At 41.8% G+C, this 21,383-nt stretch overlaps 1 protein-coding gene across 1 annotated transcript in view; it reads left to right on the forward strand.

The window, feature by feature from the left end:
• The window catches only part of FST (follistatin), a 51,098-nt gene that overhangs the window by 1,125 nt on the left and 28,590 nt on the right, over positions 1 to 21,383 (forward strand). The window contains exon 2 of the mRNA XM_085845592.1: positions 687 to 878. Coding sequence (XP_085701718.1) covers positions 687 to 878 — 192 coding nt within the window. The remainder of the gene's footprint in view (positions 1 to 686; positions 879 to 21,383) is intronic.

The raw sequence follows: 21,383 nt of genomic DNA on the forward strand, positions 1-21,383 counted from the left end.
CGAACTCGGGGATTCCCCCACGTGTGGATATGTGTGACGTCACTTGTGGGTCTTTAAAATCGGACACCGTGACCAGACAAGCTTCGGTCCGCCACAAGAGCGGGACATTTGCTGTGAAATGACGTGCACAGTTGAGACCGTACACGACAGACTAGACCAGTGGTCCCCAACCTTTTGATCCCACGGGCGGCATTCACTACTCCCAAGGATGTTGGGAGCCAGAAAAAAATTGATGCATTTTCTTGAGAAACTTGATACTGTCACACAACGATTTGGGGTTTATTGGAGTATTGTTTTTTTAATTAATAAATCCTCGATGTATTCGATTGTTCGCGCACTGTAATTCTAAACAAATTTCTGTTCAGAGTGTAATTAATTTTAAATACTGCAGCAAGATGCCGGAAGGTAAAATCAAATCGATTCGATTCCTCCCGGCAGTAAGCGGCAGTGGCATTGCGTAAACCCCTTTAAAATTGCTACATGGAAATGTGTTTTGATTGGAAAGTCCTCGCGGGCCGCAGTATAGGGCTCCGCGGGCCGCACGCGCCCCACGAGCCACAGGTTGGGGACCAATGGACTAGACCATACATTCACGCGGACACGTGGTGTAGCGAATTAAGTTGGACGTCTGGACCGTTTTAGATCTCTCTGATTGTATCCATCCATCCACTCCTGGGTCCTCACAGCGGGAAACTGCTGGCTGCAGCAGACGAAGAGTGGTCGCTGCAAAGACCTCCTCATGACGGGGGTCTCACAGGAGGAATGCTGCAGGGGTGGCCGCGTTGGCTCGGCCTTCACGCAAGACGAGGTTTCTCCTGCCACCCTGTTCCGCTGGATGGCCTTCAGCGGTGGTGCACCCGACTGCAAAGCGTGCAAGGGTACCGATCTCAACATGCATTTGCCCTTCATACATATCTCGCATCAATACGAGTGGGACGGGGATGAGCAAACGTGCAATGTAATTAATGTGTACATTAATGTATATACATGATCAAAATGAATACAGCCATTTTCCCATGCATGGTTCAGAACCACTGTGCACATTGCCGCTATTATGGGTCCCTAGATGTACCCCTCGAGCACGAGGTGCTCCCCATCAAGTGCTCAGTTGCTCCGCCGCCCCGCCCCCTCCCCTTTGTGGTTGTAGTGCGTGTGCATCCACAATCTCTGACACCTTTCTGTGACCTTGTCTACACTGCAAATGCCTGCATAAGCTACTTCAACCACATTGACCATTAATTATTTAATACCTGCACGCGATGTCTCGTAAGACCATTTTCTCGGAATGGGTAAAAGTGGAAGCCCATGTTGATGATTCCAGGCTCATGAGCAAACTTGTTTTTGTCCACCATGTGGTACTTTGTGAGATATAAACGAACCACCTCGGTGATGCCCCTGTCCCCGGCACACTGTTCTCCTCCCTTCCCCCACACCATCACGATGAAATGAAGCAAATAAACTGATAAGCAATATCAATGTGGCATTGATTAAGCGTAGCCATGGTGGGACAAATGGCCTCCTCATGCGTCTTGGTTCCTCCTCAGTCATACTATGACGTGGTGCTTGTGACGTCTAAGTTAATGTCTGTGTCTTTATCTGAAAAACAATCATCAAGCGTGTTCCTCCCCATGAAAAAGACGTCATTTTGCAAACATGTTGCATTTTCTTCTTGAACAATAATGTGTGTGTGTGTGTGTGTGTAGTATGAGACTGCTTGTTGCAGCGTTGCTTGCTAAAGTATTTCAAAGATTTTTATGGCAAAAAAAAAAAATTTCAAAGCACTTTTCCTCGATCTAATGTTTTTGGTTTTGTTGAAAGAATCTGCTGCTCGTGCAAACTGAATATTTTGTGGATTGAAAAATGCAGGAAGCAACAATATATATATATATATATATATATATATATATATATATATATATATATATATATATATATATATATATATATATATATATAGTTGGCCATGTGTGCAAACTGGATCACGCAGGTGCACTCCAACTCTTTGCAAAGTTTGATCTTGAGCCTTCTTGCCATGCCAAATACCAGCTCAACTGGGAACTGAAGTCATTTCCAAACAAATGGGTGGGACTCCGTGACTGGGTTGTATTGCACTGCCGGGAATTAGCATCGTTTTGAGTGATCTTACTATTTTTGCCTGTCGTCATTCACTGATGATGATGGCCGACCATTCTGTATTTTCACACTATTCAGCCTTGCCAACCTGAACAAAAACTGAAATTATTTACAAAAACCTTCATTTATTTCACAAATTGCTCATCCCTTTATTTGGGTGGTATGTTGGCAACAGATCACTGCCTTCATCACTCCAGAAAATAAAAATAGTCTTGGTTACATACATGAAGCAAAAACATACCGACTACTTTTATGCAACATGTCAGATATATCCATGCATCCTTTCTTTACAGGACTTTACAGAAAAAAGATTATTTACAGCATTTTTTTTTTCTTTACAGGAGCAAGGCTCATGAAAGAGCAAGGTAGAACCTCCACGCCAATGGACATGACATGCGACACTCGATTCCCAAAGTACCGTTATGTCATGTTTTTACATCAATTTTATTAAGAATTGAATTTTTTATTTCTTGGTAAGTACAGTTCACTTCCACTCTTGAATCAATTAAACACCAAGCATGAAAAATATATTAGAGCAAATTTTGGGGAAATTGGCCCAGGTGTTTTGAAATACCTAAGAAACAAGAAAAAGAGCAATCAGAGACTGCAAACCCTCACCAGGACTTCTTTTGAGTGGTGTATTTTTTATAAGTTTCAGGGTAAATCCAATATGGCTGCCAAACCATGTGCCCTATGACGTCATATGCGTGGCCCTTTTGTTCCTCATGGATAGGCGGTCATATGTGTTAAGTTTCGCCTCGATCTTTTCAGAGATGAAGGTATATATGTATATATATATATATATATATATATATATATATATATATATATATATATATATATATATATATATATATATATAGCTGCCAAATCACGTGACCGATCACGTCATCAAAAATTTTTGTGCAACATTTTATCCCTAGATGACACTCATAAATTTTTGTACGAACCAAATGTAGCGGTCTACATATGAAATTATGACATCATAACCAAGGCATCTCTGATGTCATAAAATAGCATACTCATTCCCCATGAGGAGTACTTGCTATGTGCCAAGTTTCAATTTTTTCCTTGTGGTTTCAGAGATACAGAGGTCCAAAGTTTTCCCGTTTTTTCCAATGTGGCTGCCACACCACGTGACCTATGACATCATAATTATCATTAAACCATTCCACATGAATCGTCGCACCAATGGTGAAAATTTCGTCTCAATCCGACAAGTGGTTGTGGAGTAAAACACAAAAGTTCTGTGAAGACAAACAGACAGACAGACTGTCACGAAGAGACAGACAGACAAACAAACGGACCCAAATGCAATACCCTCTCTGAATTATTTGACGAGGGTAACTAGAATGGTACTCGGTGGAGCGCATATCTCTGCCACGTAATGCTTGATTCACAAGAACATATCGGGCCTGATACATTTTTGAATTATGCGATACAGTACTATATCATTTTTGGCCCCATCACTCAATAGTGTAGAATCACTTTAAAAATTAAATAATTCTCGTATCCAGATCTAGATTTGGATCTTCACCAAAATCAAATCGATTAATCCTTGCCACACACACACACAACGTGTCCACCAAGTTTTATCCGAATCTGTCCACAACTTTTTGAGATATTGTGCAACATATCATTTTTGGCCCTATCTCTCAATGGTGAAGAATCACTTAAAAAATTCTAGGAGTTGGATCTGGATCCGGATCTTCACCAAAATCTAATCAGTTCATCCTTGTCACACACCCAACCTGTTCACAAAATTTCATCCGGATCTGGATCTTCACCGAAATCTAATCAGTTCGTCCTTGTCACACACCTAACCTGTTCACATAATTTCATCCAGATCCATCCACAACTTTTTGAGATATCCTGCACACAGAAAAACAGACAAAAGGTGTGATTACATAACCTCCTTCACCTTTGGTGGCAGAGGTAACAAATATAATTAACATGAAGTACCCGGCATTGCCCAGGAAAATTCAATGCAATGTGTAATGAAATATTTCCTGGATGACAAATCGGGGAATGTTAGCCTCGTGGGTTTGAATGAATTACCAATCTTGGGCGTTGCAAAATGCGCTTGGCCTTGTATCAAAATGATTCACTTTCTATGGGTGCCCAACATGCTGCCCTGGAGGCTGCTTGTCTTGCACATTGATCCTCAACCCAAGCCTGTGTCTGCTCTAGTCTCAGCTGATCTGGAGGCTGCTTGACTTGCACATTGATCCTCACGCCGAGTCTGTGTCTGCTCTCTCAAGTGACTTATAGAATGCCATTCTTTTTGTATCCGATTTGTTTTTTGCCCATCAGGAGTATTTTTTGGTTTCATGTTGCAGTATTTATAATGCAAGTAAGGTAGGTTAAGATATGTCTTAACAGAAGTGTTCACTTGGGAGTTCCAGAAGTGCTCCAGCAGGCATCTTACCATGCCAATCCTTGTGATTTGGAAGATTAAAGTTTAAAAAAAACAACAGACGGATAATACTGAGATGGGGAGGATTCGAGGTTGGGGAGAAACATACCAATTGAATATGCAGTTTCCATTATTGGCTTGCATACATAATATGACGTTAACATATCATCTTCACAATACATATTTCTCTATTATGGCAGTGTAAGTAACACTCACTCGAGACCTGAACATTGAAGTGTAATAATAAATCTGTGTAAACTAATCGTTTTAATACCAGGTGCACGCGTAAACACTCGAGTAATTACCGTACCCTCGCTGGAGGAGAGGGTATTGCATTTGGGTCCGTGTTTGTTTGTTTGTCCGCACAGAACTTTAGTGTTTTTCTCCGCAACCGCTTGGCGGATTGAGGAAAACTTTTCACCATAGGAGTGACTACTCATGTAGAATGCTTTATTGATAATTATGACATCATGGATCACGTGGTGTGACAGCCATGTTGGAAAAACGGAGAAGCTTTGGACCTCTGTATCTCGAACCTCACCAAGGAAAAAATTGAAACTTGGCACATGGTAATTACTCCTCATGGGGAATAAGTGTGGGTTTTTTAATGACGTCATAGGTCCCTTCGTTGTGACGTCATATGTCACGTGGTGTTGCAGCCATGTTGGAAAAATGGACAAACTTTGGATCTCTGTATCACAGAAACTGCACAAAGGAAAAAATTGAGAATTGGCAAATGGCCATTACTCCTCATGCGGAATAAGTGTGATTTTTTTTTATAACATCATAGGTGCCTTCATTATGACGTCATCATTGCATATGCATAATGCTTCATCTGATCAGTATGAAAATTTTTGAGGGTCATCTAGTGATAAAATGGTCCACAGAAAAAAAAATGATGACGTTTCGTCATCGATCACGTGATTCGGCAGCCGTGTTTTTTTTTTTTTTTTTTAACCTTCAAAAATCTTCTTCTCTAAAGTGGCTGAAAAGATCGAGGTGAAACTTTACAAGTATGATCGCCTATCCATGTGGAACAAAAAGTTCTCCCCCTATGATGCCATAGGTCACGTGGTTTGGCAGCTATGATTTTTTGAATCATAGCTATGAGCTTGTACAGCTCCCACAACCACTACCACAGCCACTACCACAACCCCCACCCCTCCCAGACATGATTAATAGTAAATATTATTATTTAAAACTTATCCTGTGCATTGAGAAGCCCCAGATATTACCTTCCCATCAGTGTTAAGCACCCAAGCCAAGTATGGTGTCGCTGATGCCAACTAAAACACCCAATCATGAGTTTTCACAACTCAACAAGTAAATCATTCATAAAACTCCAACACCCTGAAATTTACTGGGAAATGAATTTTCACAGCATATTTTTGAATCACCCCAATATAAAAACAACAATACCGAGAAGGATACTCAGTAGAGCGCATACCTCCGCTACCAATACTTGATCCACGAGAACATATCGGGCCCAATACATTTTTGAAACATCATGCTATATATATATATATATATATATATATATATATATATATATATATATATATATATATATATATATATATATATTGTTTTTGGCCCTATCTCTCAATGGTGAAGAATCACTTTAACAATTAAATAATTCTCGTATCCAGATCCAGATTCGGATCGCACCAAAATCAAATCAATTTATCGCAAATCAAATCGCACACCAAACCTGTCCACCAAGTTTCACCTGAATGTGTTCACAAATTTTTGAGTTATCGTGCTATATATCGGTTCAGCCCTATCTCTCAATGGTGAAGAATCATTTAAAAAAATTATAAGATCCGGATCCGGATTCGGATCTTCACCAAAATTGAATCAATTCTCCCTTGTCACACACCCAACATAACATGTCCATCAAATTTCATCCAAATCCATCCCCAACTTTTTGGGATATGCTGCACACAAACACACAGACAGCCGAAGAGGCAGACAGGGGTGAAACCATCACCTCCTTCCACCTTCAGTGGCGGAGGTAACTAGAGAGAAGTCGATGATGCACCATCAAAATCCCTAGGCTTTCATCCTCCAGCAAAGTTGAAAGATGGCAAAATATTTCACCAGGAATGACCCAATATCAAATTTAAAAGTTAATTGATTTTTTTCCTTTTTAACCGCTGTAACCAAAAGTCCCCACACCCTGAGACATGAATCAGAGGTCAAATCCTCCCTACCCCCACAGACACGAATCAGGGGTCAAATACCAAAAAAAATTACATATTTCATGCGTCCCTCAATGTTGATTGCATAAACAAAGTTTCTTGAAAAGAGCGTTTAAAAATGTGCCCGTAATTGCATTTTTTGGTATTTGACCTTTTGAACCCAAGCCAGGCGACAGGGCCAAAAATTATACTGCTGTTGCACCTTTGTGCCATGTGTTGATCATGACTACCCAGTTTGGTGAATTTCTGAGCAACTGTTTCGGAGGAGATAGCATGACGGACAGAAAAGCGACCTGTGAAAGGCGACAGACGGAGCTAAATACCAGTTTGTTTGTTTTTAAGGGGTGAAAAGACTTCAATGTTTGCCTATTTCCTTCCATCAGTCATCTGTCAGAAATGAAGAAGAACAACTTCTCTCCCCCAACGTGTTCAATTCTAAAGGGGGATTCTAAAGGGTAATTCTAAAGGGTTTCATTCATTTCTGTACTTTGCCTATTTTATATAAAAAATGCCAAACTGAACCGCTTCCTTTGGACATGGGTGCAGTTTTTTTTTTGGGGGGGGGGGGGGTTGAAAAAGCGTTAGGATAACAAGTATAGCATTTAACAATGCAGAGCCCCGTCAGGGTATATAAATTACATTAGACCAGAGAACCAACACAGACCCACCCAGGCAAACATAGCATTCCTTTCCTGTAGTAATTATCTGCAGACGACTGTTGTAGGACCTGTCACCAACTATAGTAGACAAGAGTACGACTCTCATATGCTATAGTTCTAACTGTAGCATTTTAGCCTGGGCACTCACGAACTGACACATAGCACCTTTATAATAGCTTCTCATGTTCCTTTGTGAATGTGCAAGACTAATGTCATCCAATAAATTCCCACATCCCTATACAGCCATCATGAATAATATGTCGGTAAAGATTTGTATGTAGTGGAAGTAAACACGTCGAATCATTATTATTGTAAATTCATATATACTGTATGTGAGCTAACAGGATCCCAATCACATACCAACAAACATTCATTAGAAGGGGCAAGTGAAGTAAGGTCCTTGACAACAACATGCAGACACACAGACGACAAAAAATTGGACCACCTGGATTAGGAGCAACAGTCACTCAAATCCCCCCGCAGACCCCCTTAGACCCTGAATTTTTTAATGCCATGAACAAGCTTTGGTACATCAAGGGTGATGAAGGTTGTGGTCAAGTTTCATTGAAATTCTGTGTGTAGTTTCAGAAAAGAAAGCAAATACCTATTTTGAGGGGCCATAATACCCCCCCCCACCCCCATATACTCCCTTCATATGAGCACAGATTTTGATGCGGTCAATAAACTTTGGTACATCACAGGGGATGAAGGTTTCAGCAAAGTTTCATCAAAATAGTGTGTGTAGTTTCCGAGAAGAGAGCCAATACCTATTTTCCGGGTCCACCCTCACCCTAAAATCAGTTAAATTGTCCTTTAACTTTTTATTCTTACATGAGACAACTTTAAACCATGCCTCGGGCTGGATAGGCATGCGAGTTGAGCCTGTAGGCCTTGCCGCATACCTTCAACCATGTGTGGTGCGGGAAAATGCAATCAGAAAAGGCCATGGATATAACTTAGGGACATAATCCACATTGAAGATACTCACTCAAGTTGTGGTTAAATGCGCCACAAAAATGTGATTGCATTACACAACTTTGCCGAACTGTTCTCAAGGCCGATTTCAGCACACTTTAAAATAGGTCGCCCTGGGGTGCCATATCAAGGTTGTTCCGTATGTGGACTCACTGACACACACACACACACACACCCACACACACACACCAAGTACAATATCCTCTCCCATCTCATTGAGAAAGGGCAAGGCTAATTGTAAGTTATCATGTGTTATGTAAAATGCAAGTGCAACAGAAAGTTAAAGGTATATAAATAAAGTCCATCTTGCCAGAAAAGCATGCATGCGACAACACTTTCACTTCATTCCCAAAGAGGGTTAAAATAAGGTCGTCATCAAGGATGTCTTCTAGCATGCAAATCAATTATGGCATTACTTTGAGAAAAACCATGTGATCTTCCTCTGATTAGACATATTGGGTCAGCATGAGCTGCATGAGAAGCCCTTTCGGCCTCGGCTCAGACTCTTGAATGCAGTTCATCACTTGGGGTGCTGAAATAATATATGAAGGTATTCTCTCAATTGCACATGCTCACTGTGGGTTACACTCGCATCGAGGAGAACATTTGGCCCACTTTTAATAAAATAAAAGATATGTTGTGGAAATGACTCCTTGGGGTTAACATTGCTTAGTATTGTTCAGTTATCTCCTTGGTATATGTAATAGAATAAACGTAAAGTAATTAATATGGCTGGTATTGCCTTAATGGTTAGGGTAGTGCGATTGGGATCTGAGGATCCTAAGTTCAAATCACCCTTGGCTGTTGAATTAATACCAGGTGGGGTTGACTCTTCCTGTCATCTTTCCGAGGTTGGCAAAATGAGTGCCAGCATGCTGGTATCCTGTGCCAGAGTAGCGATTCCGTCCAGGATTGTACCCAATAGCCAAGGAGACTGCTTAGACAGCACCAATGCTCTGCTCAGAGTATGGATCCCAATGGATGGAAAGTAATTAATTGTGATATTAGATATGCGTCACTATATGGATAAACTGTCTACCTTTCCAAGTGTGTGTCTAAAAACCAGTATCTTTTTAAAACCTTATTCCATGTTCTATCCTCTGTAATCTGTCCTTTATGTTCTTTTTAGCATTTTTACCTCCATCACCAAAAGTGATGTCTGTTTGTTTGTCTGTTTTTTTGTGCACTGGAAATCTCACAACGTTGTTGACAGATCTGGATGAAATTTTGTGGACAGGTTCGGTGTGTGACAAGAATGAATTTATTAGATTTTGGTGAAGATCCGGATCTGGATCCGACTACAAGAATTTTTAAAGTGATTCTTCACCATTGAGAGATAGGGCCAAAAACGATATACAGCACAATATCTCTGGTGGACAGGTTGGGTATGTCACAAGGACGAATTGATTCGATTTTGGTGAAGATCCGAATTTGGATCTGGAGACGAGAATTATTTTATTTGAAAGTGATTCTTCACCATTGAGAGATAAGGCCAAAAAATATAGTACTGTATAGCATGATATTTGAAAAATGTATTGGGCCTGATATGCTCTCGTGGATCAGACATTACGTGGCGGAGTTATGCGCTTTATGGAATGCCCTTCTAGTTTTTTTTTATGTTCTTTAGGTTATTTTATGTTCTTCAAAGGGTGGAGGAACTCCTTGTGAAACCAATGGCCATCCATATCTGGTGCCCAACTGCATCTGTGGACATCCTCCAGCAGTTGGGTTGCCTTTTTATAGGAGGTTGGTGGCAGGATTTGCACTCCAACCACCGTAAGACTCTTCATTCTGCAAAACACATGAATACAAAGAAAACTAAAAACCCATTTTGTGGAGGTACTGAGCTATGTAGCTGCCCTTCACAGGCCAGCGAACCAGATGACCGGATTGGAGCAAGGCCTTCAGGGCCCCCATTATTTGATGACAGAAGGAAAAGTTTTTGGGTCGGATCACAGTGGTGTGTTGGGGTGGTGCTGAGGTGTCGTCCACCAACAGTGCTTGAGCACCAGTGCCCAGAGCAGTTGGGCTTTATACCAAAGAGGTCAACAAGTGACCATATCCTTGCTCTTCAGGTCCTCACCGAATTTAGACAAGATTTTTGGCAGGAGCTGCATGCAGCCTATGTTGATCTCTTCAAAGCATATGATTGGGTAAATTGGAATGCCCTCTGGAGGATTCTCAGTCTTCGTGGGGTGCCACCAAAACTGATAAATCTGATTTTTGAACGATACTCTGGGACTGAGAGTGCTGTGAGATGTGGTGATTCCATCTCCGACTTATTTCCAGTTGTTACTGGAGTTTGTTAGGGGTGTGTACTGGCTCCCACACTTTTCAGCACTTGTATGGACTGGATTTTGGGGAGGATGTCTGAGAGATCAAGCTGTGGTGCATTGCTTGGGAATGTCAAGATCTCAGACCTTGATTTCACAGATGATGCAGTCATCTTTGCAGAGACTTTAGATATGCTTTTAGGGGCCCTCGAGGTGCTGAATGAGGAGTTTGATTCACTGGGATTATGGGTTTCCTTGGTTAAAACTAAGATCCAGGCTTTCATTGACATATTGGATGCTGTTATCTTGTCTGTACCTGTTTGTGGTGAGGATGTTGAGGTCACGGAGAGATTCACTTACTTTGGCAGTGATATTCGTGTCTCTGTTGGCTATAAGCCAGAGGTCAACAGACGTCTGGGTCGGGCCTGTGGAATCGTGGATTCACTGGATCATGGGGTGTGGCACTGTCGGTACCTATGCAGGAGGACGAAAGTCTGAGTTTTTCAGTCGAGCCTTCCAGTCTTGCTCTGCAGATGTAGGACTTGGACTCTGACCAAGGATCTGAGATGGAGACTTAACTCCTTCGGTACTCGGTCTCTTTGGAGAATCCTTGGCTATCGCTGATCACACTTTGTATCCAACGAGCAGTTGCTGAGAATCAGGTGAGGTTTGCTACCGGTATAGTCCATGAGCGTCAGCTGCGACTGTATCAACTTGCGGCTTATATTCCTGATGCTGATCGTGCTCACCAGATTCTCTCACCGAGGGAACCTCGATATTGGAGGAGACAAATGGGCTGACCACATGCCTCATGGTTGCAACAGATTGATGAGCATCTCAGGGAGATGGGGATGGGCCAGGCATCTCCCTGAGGGATGGTCAGATGGAGGCCCCTGGAGTACCAGCGGAAAGTGGATGCAGCGACGCTCTGCTCAATGCAGAGATCAACCTCTGTCGCTCCCCCCCTGCTTCCCTCCCCCTACCACAGTACTCCAAATTTAAATTTTCGCATTTTCACCACCCTACCCCCTCAGTGCCATCCCCACGTGTACGTAAAAAAAAAGTATGTAAAAAGCTTACTGTGAACGCCTCCTGCATACCCATGGCATATTACATAATTCTGACGCATTTGCTCCGAATTGGTTCGGTTCGGTTTATAGCCATTGTGCTCTCTTCTTATTGCTCTGCCTCAAACTTCCTCTGAATTTCAAAGTAATCTTTCTTTGTTTTTTTTTGTTGTTGTTGTTGCTTTTCTTTCTTCCTCCTCTAATTTTGTCAAGCATTGTGCTGTTCCTTTCGGTGTCATGCCGTTATTGTCGACTGCAGCCGTATGGAATCTGCTGAAATAAATAAGGTGCATTGGGGTCACAAAACAATGTTTTGAGTGCTGTTTTGCATCTTCTTTTAGCAACCACGAATGCTCTGCAGAGCATTTCACTGAATGGGTTCTGAGAGGGGCCAAATAGATGTGTGAAGTGCTATATGGAATTATAATGTTGTGGTGTATAGCATACTTAATGTGTGAAGAGCCACTCTATCCAATGTTTGTGGTGTTGTACTGTGTAAAAAAAAATGCTTGTCCTGAATGTTCCTGGATGACCTACATTCAAAATGGTTATATAGCTATGGATTTTGTTTCATGGTGCACATATTTAGCATACTAATTGCTATGCAGTGCCTATAGAAAGTCTATACCCCCTTTCAAAATTTTTCAATGTTTGTTGCCTGATAACCTGGAATTAAATTGCATTAAATAAGGCTTTTTCCACCTTTATTTACACATTGTAACCAACAACTTCCAAGTGAAAAACAAATTTCATAAAATTATTTAAAAATACAAAACCAGAATACCTTATTTGGATGAGTGTCCACCCCCATTATAATCACAATTGTAAATTCACTCAGGTGTAACCAATCACCTTCATAATCACACACCAAGTTAATTGGTCTCTACCTGTGTTAAGTTGTATTGATTATGATTATTTCAGAATACAATCAGCTGTTCCTGTAGGTTTCCTCTGCTGGGTAGAGCATTTCAAAGCAAAGACTCAACCATGAGTACCAAGGAGCTTTCAGAAGACCTCTGAAATATTTTTATACCCATCCCCTGATCTGTGCCTTTCCTCAACTTTATCCCAAAGGCCTTGAATATCCCTTGGAGCACAGTCAAAACAATCATTAAGAAGTGGAAAGTGTATGGAAACACCGAGATACTGCCGAGATCAGGCCGTCCCTCCAAGCAAAGAGGAGACTGATCAGAGAGGCCACCAAGAGGCCAATGGCACCTTTGAAAGAGCTGCATGTCTTTATGGCAAATTCACTGTGCGAATGGGACAAAAATAGCCTAAGCACTCCACAAGTCTGACCTGTACGGGAGGGTGGCAAGATGGAGGCCGTTACTCAAAAAAGCCCATCTTGAGTGCCGTTTGAGGTGTACGAAAAACCATTCCAGAGATTCTGAAGCCATGTGGTGAAAAGTTTTGTGGTCTGACAAAACCAATATGGAATTTTTTGGCCTTAATGCGAAAAGTTACATTTGGCGCAAACCCAACACAGAACATGACCCAAAGAACACCATCCCGACTGCAAAGCATGGTGGTGGCAGCATCATGTTATGGGGATGTTTCTCAGCAGGGACTGGGGCATGTGTCAAGATTGAAGGGAAAATGGATGGAGCAAAATACAGAAAAATCCTAGAGGAAAACCTGCTGCCCTCTGCAAAAAAGCTGAAATTGGAATGGAAGTTCACCTTTCAGCATGGCAATGACCTGAATCACATAGCCAAAGCTACACTGGAGTGGCTAAGGAACAAAAACATAAATGTCCTTGAGTGGCCCAGTCAGAGCTGCCACCTAAATCCAATCGAAAATGTGTGGCATGACTTGAAGATTGCTGTCCATCAACATTCCCAATGCAACTTGACTGTGTTTGAACAGTTTTGTACAGAAGAATGGACAAATATTGTCCAATCAAGGTGTGCAAAGTTAGGAGAGACCTCTCCTAACAGACTCACAGCTGTAATTGATGTCAAAGGTGCTTCCACCAAGTATAAACTCAGGGGGGTGGACACTTATCCAACCAAGATATTCTAGTTTTATATTTTAAATTAAATTTTCTGAAATTTGTATAATTTGTTTTTCACTTGGAAGTTGTGAGTTACGATGTGTAAATAAAGATGGAAAAAGTCTGATTTAATGCAATTTAATTCCAGGCTATAAAGTGAAAATTTTGAAAGGGGTTGTAGACTTTCTATAGGCACTGCAGTTACACTCCATTTGCCAAGCATGAGGAAAGAAAAATAAAACCCCTTTCACATGATCAACAAAGTGACTGTATGATAATTAATTCAATGCTCACTCAATGCTTTGAAGTTAAATAGATCCGATAAATTTTTGTTAAAATGTGAAAGGTTTATTAAAAAATAAACCATGAACTCGCAATTAGTATAAACTAGTCCTTATCAGCTTCAAAGGGGGTGGCAGGATAGCCCAGATGTACGCACACTCGCTTTTAAGCAGACCAGTCTGGGTTCGCATCTCAACCCAGCTTGAAACTGTCATCCGGGTGTTTAGCAGGCAAGGCGAGGCATCAACGTGCATGTCATCCCTCTTAAGGAGGTTAAACTGGGCATCCCATCTTTTAGCATGAGTTGGTGGTAGATGTTGAAAATCCCAAGATATCCTTCACGAAGATGAAGTAATCCATCACCAACACCAAGGAACAAATTACTGAACAAATTCCCTTGATTGACTTCAGCAAAAGGCAATGGGGAACCATGCAGCATAACCCATGCCAAGAAACTACTTTGTGAGCACCAATGCTCTGTCAAGAGTATGGTGCTTATTATCATAAATGTTAAAAGGTTAAGTTATGTGAAGGCAAGTTTAAATTTTAAAAATGGCGTTGAGTGATAGTGAGCTTGATCGCATATTGTGAGTTTTCCAAACATATGCAATATATATGTATGTTGTATTGTCGTTGTATCAAAATATGATTAAAAATGAAGTTAATATGATTAAAAATGAAGAAACATGTTGGGATGGAATCCCCAATAAAACAACCAGACAAGGGAGGAACCACAATCCTTTTCCAGATCGTCATCGGGACATATTTTGACATTTTTGCATTTCAATCCCACAACAAATAAAATACACAATTACACCAACCCACACTACAAATCGACAACTACCTCAAACATAGACATCTTCATACAATTGTTACTATTGCTATCTATGACAAAAATGTCAAAATACGTCATGATGGCAATCTGTAAAAAGGATCTTGCTGTTGTCTTGTGGTGTCATTCCTACCTTGTCATTAATTTCTTGTCTTGGTTGTTTTTGGGGATTCCATCCCTACATGTTTCTTCATTTTATTTATGATGTTTTTTTTTCTGACTAATTTTTTCACCCCACTCTTTCCAATATGGATGCCAATGATGTCAGCATCCAGTAAATTATTTTGAGGGGCATTTATATGGGGAACAACCCGACCCCAACCCCTCAATGATGTAGCTCACTTCTTTCTTTTTTTTTTAAACAACCTCGACCAAGGTTTCCATATTTTCGTCATCAGAAACACTTGCTGTATTTAAGAGAAATTGGGGTGTTATCAACTTATTTCTACATACAGATTTGTTTAACACACTTCATCCAGATGGGGTGTGGTCAACATTCCTGTGGTCATTTATGTCATTATCACGAATGTTATTGTGTAAATTGTTCCCACAGTTGCTTATTTTAAAAGAGAGGGTGTCACTGCCCATGCCAGGGAATCGCCCCAAGTGACTTGGAGGGAGACACAAGATAAAGCTACCTCAGTGTTTTATCACAAACAATCATTAAATGAAACAAAAAAAATTAAAGGAACAATTACGGGCCCCCATTAGGTTGACATTTATCAACAATTCGGTGGATGAACAATTCAGCGAGGTTGCGATCTCTTGATTTGGTACTTTAGCGATGTATTCTGGCATCTTTTTCATTCATGTTCGTTATGAAACCGTTCGAGAATAAAAGGCATGGCTTTTAAAAGGCTGCGACTTCACTATATAGTAGCTTTTCAGCATATCATTTTGTACACATTTAATGGGGCGGTCATTTTTTTTTTCTCATCCCATCCCTACATATGGAGTAATATTGCACTCCATGATAAACAACAGACTATCAGAATTTCACATGCCAATAGCACAAAAGTGCAAAATGACGTTTATGGTTGCCAGGTTAAACCAAATTTACCCACGAGTGGACAAAAGGAGTGTCAGTCAGAGCAAAAGTAAAACCAAATAAAAAAAAATTCACAGGAAAAGAAAAAAAATGAAAGGGTTGATCTCAAATGACATCAAATAAATAAACCCCAAGGACAACCTGCTTCATCTAATCCCCCTCCCTCGGACCTTTCACCGACCTTATTACTAATGTTATCACTCATTAAGTACGCAAACAAGACAAAGGGAGGATTAGAGATGATGATGTGGTGGAGTTGTCAGGCCTTGCCTTTCTTCAGGTGCAGTTGGCTCGTTTTTGCTCTGATGTGGAAGTAAAATGCCCCGCACAATGTCACTCCTCTCGTGTCTTGGCTGGCAAGGTCTGGAAGAGTCTAGGTTCGAATGGCATTGGCTGCTGGTTTCAAATGGCACGCGCACTTGTCTCTGCCTTTCCCTTCCAGACCGTCGTTCTTGTAAAATTCCATTGCTTTTTGAAGTTCACTGGACAAGCTGAGCAAACAATGAGTGATCGTCCAAAAGAGGTTTCAATTTAGGAGAATGAAGGGGACAGGGTGAAGATGACTGGAGAAAATACGATTTTAACAGGATTCACCCCAACAATTCCTATTTCCACAAATACAAAAAATATCCAACCACTACATAATTAATTGCTCACCTTATCCCATGGGCCATTTCCATTCCACAGCATCCTCCCCTTTTATTTCAGCCTCACCCCAAGGCTCATCGCTCAATGGGGGAGGACAAGATGAAAATGCATCCCCTTATTTGAGGACCAAAACTGTCCTTGTCTAAATCACAAAATAAAGAATGTGTCCTTTCACTTTTTCCAGGGATCTCAATTACACACATAACCCCATGCACAACACTTTGCAGTTCAAACTGGAATCAATAAAAACAAATACTTCTGGATATCATTTGTATTGCTCCATATATATATATATATATATATATATATATATATATATATATATATATATATATATATATATATATATATATATATATATATATATATATATATATCAAACAAAGTTCTTCAAAATTCACCAAGTTCATTGGGATCAAAGTTCACATTGTCCTCACACATGGAGACCTTATTGAGTCCTTTTTTTCTTCTTTCTTTTTCTGAATGTCACTGTCGATTTGGCCATAACATTCATTCCTAAGTTCAAACAGCACAGTCCTTTCAATAAATAATTTGAGGCCTCAATCATATTTGTCACAATGACACCAGTCTTTGGGAGCATTCACAAGTTCTTGGCTGGCGGCAGCAGCTGGCAGTAGACAGAACAGCTGGCTTGATTCATCTGCAGGGGATGTGTATACAAAAGGTTGGAGGCTGGTGAGACATACCTGTGCAGGTTGTTGACAAGGAGGGTGTCCAACCTGAATTTTTATAAAGCTGAAATATGGGATTTCCTTTGGTCCTTACAAAGCAAATTACTCCTTTACTCTTGCACCTATCTGTGCCGGTGGTACACTCGTTCTACGATGCGAAGGAGAGAACCTATTATATCTACCACATAAAGAAGTTCCATTATCTGTTACTCCCAACCTAATGACACTTGATCTACTGATCAGTAAGCTGGATGTTCTTTCAAGACCCTGGGTCATGCCCCCCTTTATTCATCACCTTCTTCCTGGGTACTTTGTACAAGAAAGTTGGTCACGAGGTGGGACCCCATGTCAGGCCTTGTAGCCTGGCTATTTCCTACTGGTCCACTCGAGCCCCTGGGGATACCTGAAGCATCTCACCACACTCCTTAACAAACTCATTATCGGGGCCCTTCTTTGGCATCCTTTTTTGTTTCTTGTGCTCCTTGCCACTTGACACCTCAGGTCCTTTACATAAGTGCCCGGGTCTACATCAATATATCGATTCCCATGTCTCATTGGCATTATGCAGCCAAAACCATTCAGGCTCTCAGGGCTTAGATCATAATCCTCTGAACTCTCTCTACTCCTGAGCCACACCTCCAACTTCACCTAATTTCATGGGGCATTGCTCTCCCTACTTTTCCCATTATAAATCTCACCATGCTCTATTTGACCAGCTTCACAATTCCAAAGTCCAAATTCCTCATCACTTTATATCACCTAACATTACCCAGAAGCTCCTTCCAGTAGGGGGTGCTGTTCACACAATCATCCACACCACCTACCACAAACCTAAAATTTGGTCTCCACAATCATTGTTCATTCACCAGCAAATATAGACTCCATTAATGCTCCATACATTCCAAATGCTGATGAGCCAGAAAAGGGAAGGAGAAAGGCACACCTTTGTTCCTAAAAGTCACCAGATTAATATAAGTTCCAAATTTTCAAGAGTAAAATATGTCCTGACACCATTTCCGGTTAAATATGTATTGAATTTAGCTCGTCCAATTTTCCCCAAAAGCCTTGTGTTGCTCCTGTCTGTTGGTCACTGCTCTAACCCATTTAACTCCCAGGGGATCGCCATGGAGCACAACCGTATTCGCCCTTCGTCTTTTCTCCAGATCTCACTATCCAGTTGTGATCCTCATGGGGCTCCAATCTATGAATTATGGACCCCCACTTTTCAGCCACAGTTCTAAAGGACTATGTGCTGAATTTACCTCATACTGTCCCCCTCCCATTCTCCAAGGCTCATGGGGGACACCTACCAAATTTACCTCCCGTGGTCTTCCTCCTTTTCTCCAAGGCTCACGGAGACCATGCGGCATGTGCACCCTCTTGCACAATCTTCTGCCCTACCTCACTATCCTTGGCTCCTGCCGGTCCCAGAGTGAGTACCATCTTCTGCGCCTCTTACCTGAATCCAGGGGGACTCTGACCATGCACGGTGTACCTTGCAGCCCCACATCTGCTTTCCTCAGATAATTGTGTCGAGGCAAGTGATCTCGACTCCTCGTGGAGCCACCCCAGTCCTACACCAAAGCAGTCAGTCACTCTTGAATAAGTTCTTTCATTCAAGCTTCTGGGTCTCAATATCTGCCATGATCTTTCCTGGAAAAGCCACATTTCCAAGCTGGCCTCCAAAGCCAGTCTGGGAATCCTCTGTCGTGCAAAGTCTTTCCTTGGCACACCTGAGCTCCTGACCAAATACAAATCTTTCATCTGCAGCCTAATGGAGTACTGCTTTCCGTTCAGGGCTGGTGCTCCCATCTCACCTTTCTCGGCTTCACGCCATGGAAACCAAGGCATTTAGGATCATTGGTATCTCCCGCAATGAGGCTGAGTCTTTGGGTCGCTCACTCTCTTAACACAGGCAGGTCGGTGGTCTTTTTGTCTTTCACCATCTCCTCTCCGGCCTTGCCCTCCCCGAGTCTAACTGTGATCTGCCCCCCCCCCACCCCACCATATTTACGCAGGGTGCTCAAAGTCTGCCAGCAACTCCCTTTCTGGTAAAATTACCAAAATCAAGAATCACTGTTCACCTTCACTCTTTCATTCCTCTTTTTCCCAACTTTGGAACAAACTCCCACACTCTCTTCAATCCCACTCTTCTCTCCAGGTCTTCAAAACAGCTGTTCACCACCATCTATCTTCCCTCATCCAAAAACACGATCTTTTCTACCCCTGTTAATCCATCCCAAACCCATCTCCTTCAAATTCCCTACTTTCTTTCCTGAAAGTCCCTGAAGTGTCCATCTGGTTTACCCCCATGTACCCTGCCTCATCCCTCTCCCTTCCACAGCTCCCATTGTTATACATTCTCTGTGTTAGCTCTTATCCTGTACGAGTCTCGATATTGGATGTAAAAAAATAATAATATAACAAAAGATAAAATAAATAAATCCCCAAAACAATGTGCTTAATCCAATTCCCTCCCTCAGACTTTTGCCTACCTTATGACTAAATCTTAACATCCATTAAATGCGCAAACAATACAGGGATTAGAAATGATGATGGGGCAGAGTAGATTGGGAATGACTTATATTTCTCCAGACGTCAGCGGCTATTTTTTGGCTGAAACCTGCAGGCGAATGTTTTCCCACACACGATAGGCTGGTGTTGGGTCACGCAGGCATGGCTGCAGGAAGGCTTGGGATCTGGGCAGCGTCACTCCCTTTCTGATCAGAGCACAGGCACATGACTGACAGCAATCTATCGTTCCAGACTGAATAGATTGTTGAAAGGCTTCATGACCTTGGTGAAAAGTCTGGTGGAGAATCTGATGCAGAATGTCGGGCAGAGTACTTGTGGATCAGGTGCAGAATCACTGTTGGCCGCTTCGGGCAGCCCCATATGACATCACTTCCCTTCCTCATTGGCTGGCGACGTCTGGAAGGAGCTAGGATGTCATCTGCAGTGAGCACAACACTGCACTTATTTTTGGATATTTTCATTTACGGATGCTTTCCGATGGTTCTGTGATATTTCCCGGTGTGTCAGCTTCGATGTCTATCGGCAAGCAAAATTCCAGCTTTCTACGTCACCCAGAAAGTACCATACATTAATGTCAGTGAGTGGTTAGAATGAGATTATATATGTATATGTACATACAGTGGGGAGAACAAGTATTTGATACACTGCCGATTTTGCAGGTTTTCCCACTTACAATGCACGTAGAGGTCTGTAATTTTTATCATAGGTAGACTTCAACTGTGAAAGGTGGAATCGAAAACAAAAATCCTGAAAATCACATTGTATGATTTTAAAATAATTCAATTTCATTTTATTGCATGAAATAAATATTTAATCACCGACCAACCAGTAAGAATTCCGGCTATCATAGACCTGTTAGTTTTGTCTTTAAGAAGCCCTCCCATTCTCCACTCATTACCCGTATTAACTGCACCTGTTTGAACTCGTTATCTGCATAAAAGACAGCTGTCCACACTCAATCAATCAGACTCCAACCTCTCCACAATGGGCAAGACCAGAGAGCTGTCTAAGGACATCAGGGACAAAATTGTAGACTTGCACAAGGCTGGGATGGGCTACAGGACAATAGGCAAGCAGCTTGGTGAGAAGGCAACAACTGTTGGCACAATTATTAGAAAATGGAAGAAGTTCAAGATAACAGTCACACTCCCTCAGTCTGGGGCTCCATGCAAGATCTCACCTCGTGGAGCCTCAATGATCATGAGAAAGGTGAGGGATGAGCCCAGAACTCCATGGCAGCACCTGGTCAATGACCTGAAGAGAGCTGGGACCACAGTATCAAAGAAAACCATAAGTACCACACTACGCCGTCATGCATTAAAATCATGCAGCGCCCGCAAGGTCCCTCTGCTCAAGCCAGCACATGTCCAGGCCCGTCTGAAGTTTGCCAAAGACCATCTGGATGATCCAGAGGAGGATGGGAGAAGGTCCTGTGGTCTGATGAGACCAAAATAGAGCTTTTTGGTTTAAACTCCACTCGCCGTGTTTGGAGGAAGAAGAAAGATGAGTACAACCCCAAGAACACCATCCCAACCGTGAAGCATGGAGGTGGAAACATCATTCTTTGGGGATGCTTTTCTGCAAAGGGGACAGGACGACTGCACCGTATTGAGGGGTGGATGGATG

The sequence above is a fragment of the Eptatretus burgeri genome, chromosome 11, assembly GCF_056783735.1.
Source record: "Eptatretus burgeri isolate ZD-2024b chromosome 11, Ebu_testis_v1, whole genome shotgun sequence".
Taxonomy (NCBI): domain Eukaryota; kingdom Metazoa; phylum Chordata; class Myxini; order Myxiniformes; family Myxinidae; genus Eptatretus; species Eptatretus burgeri.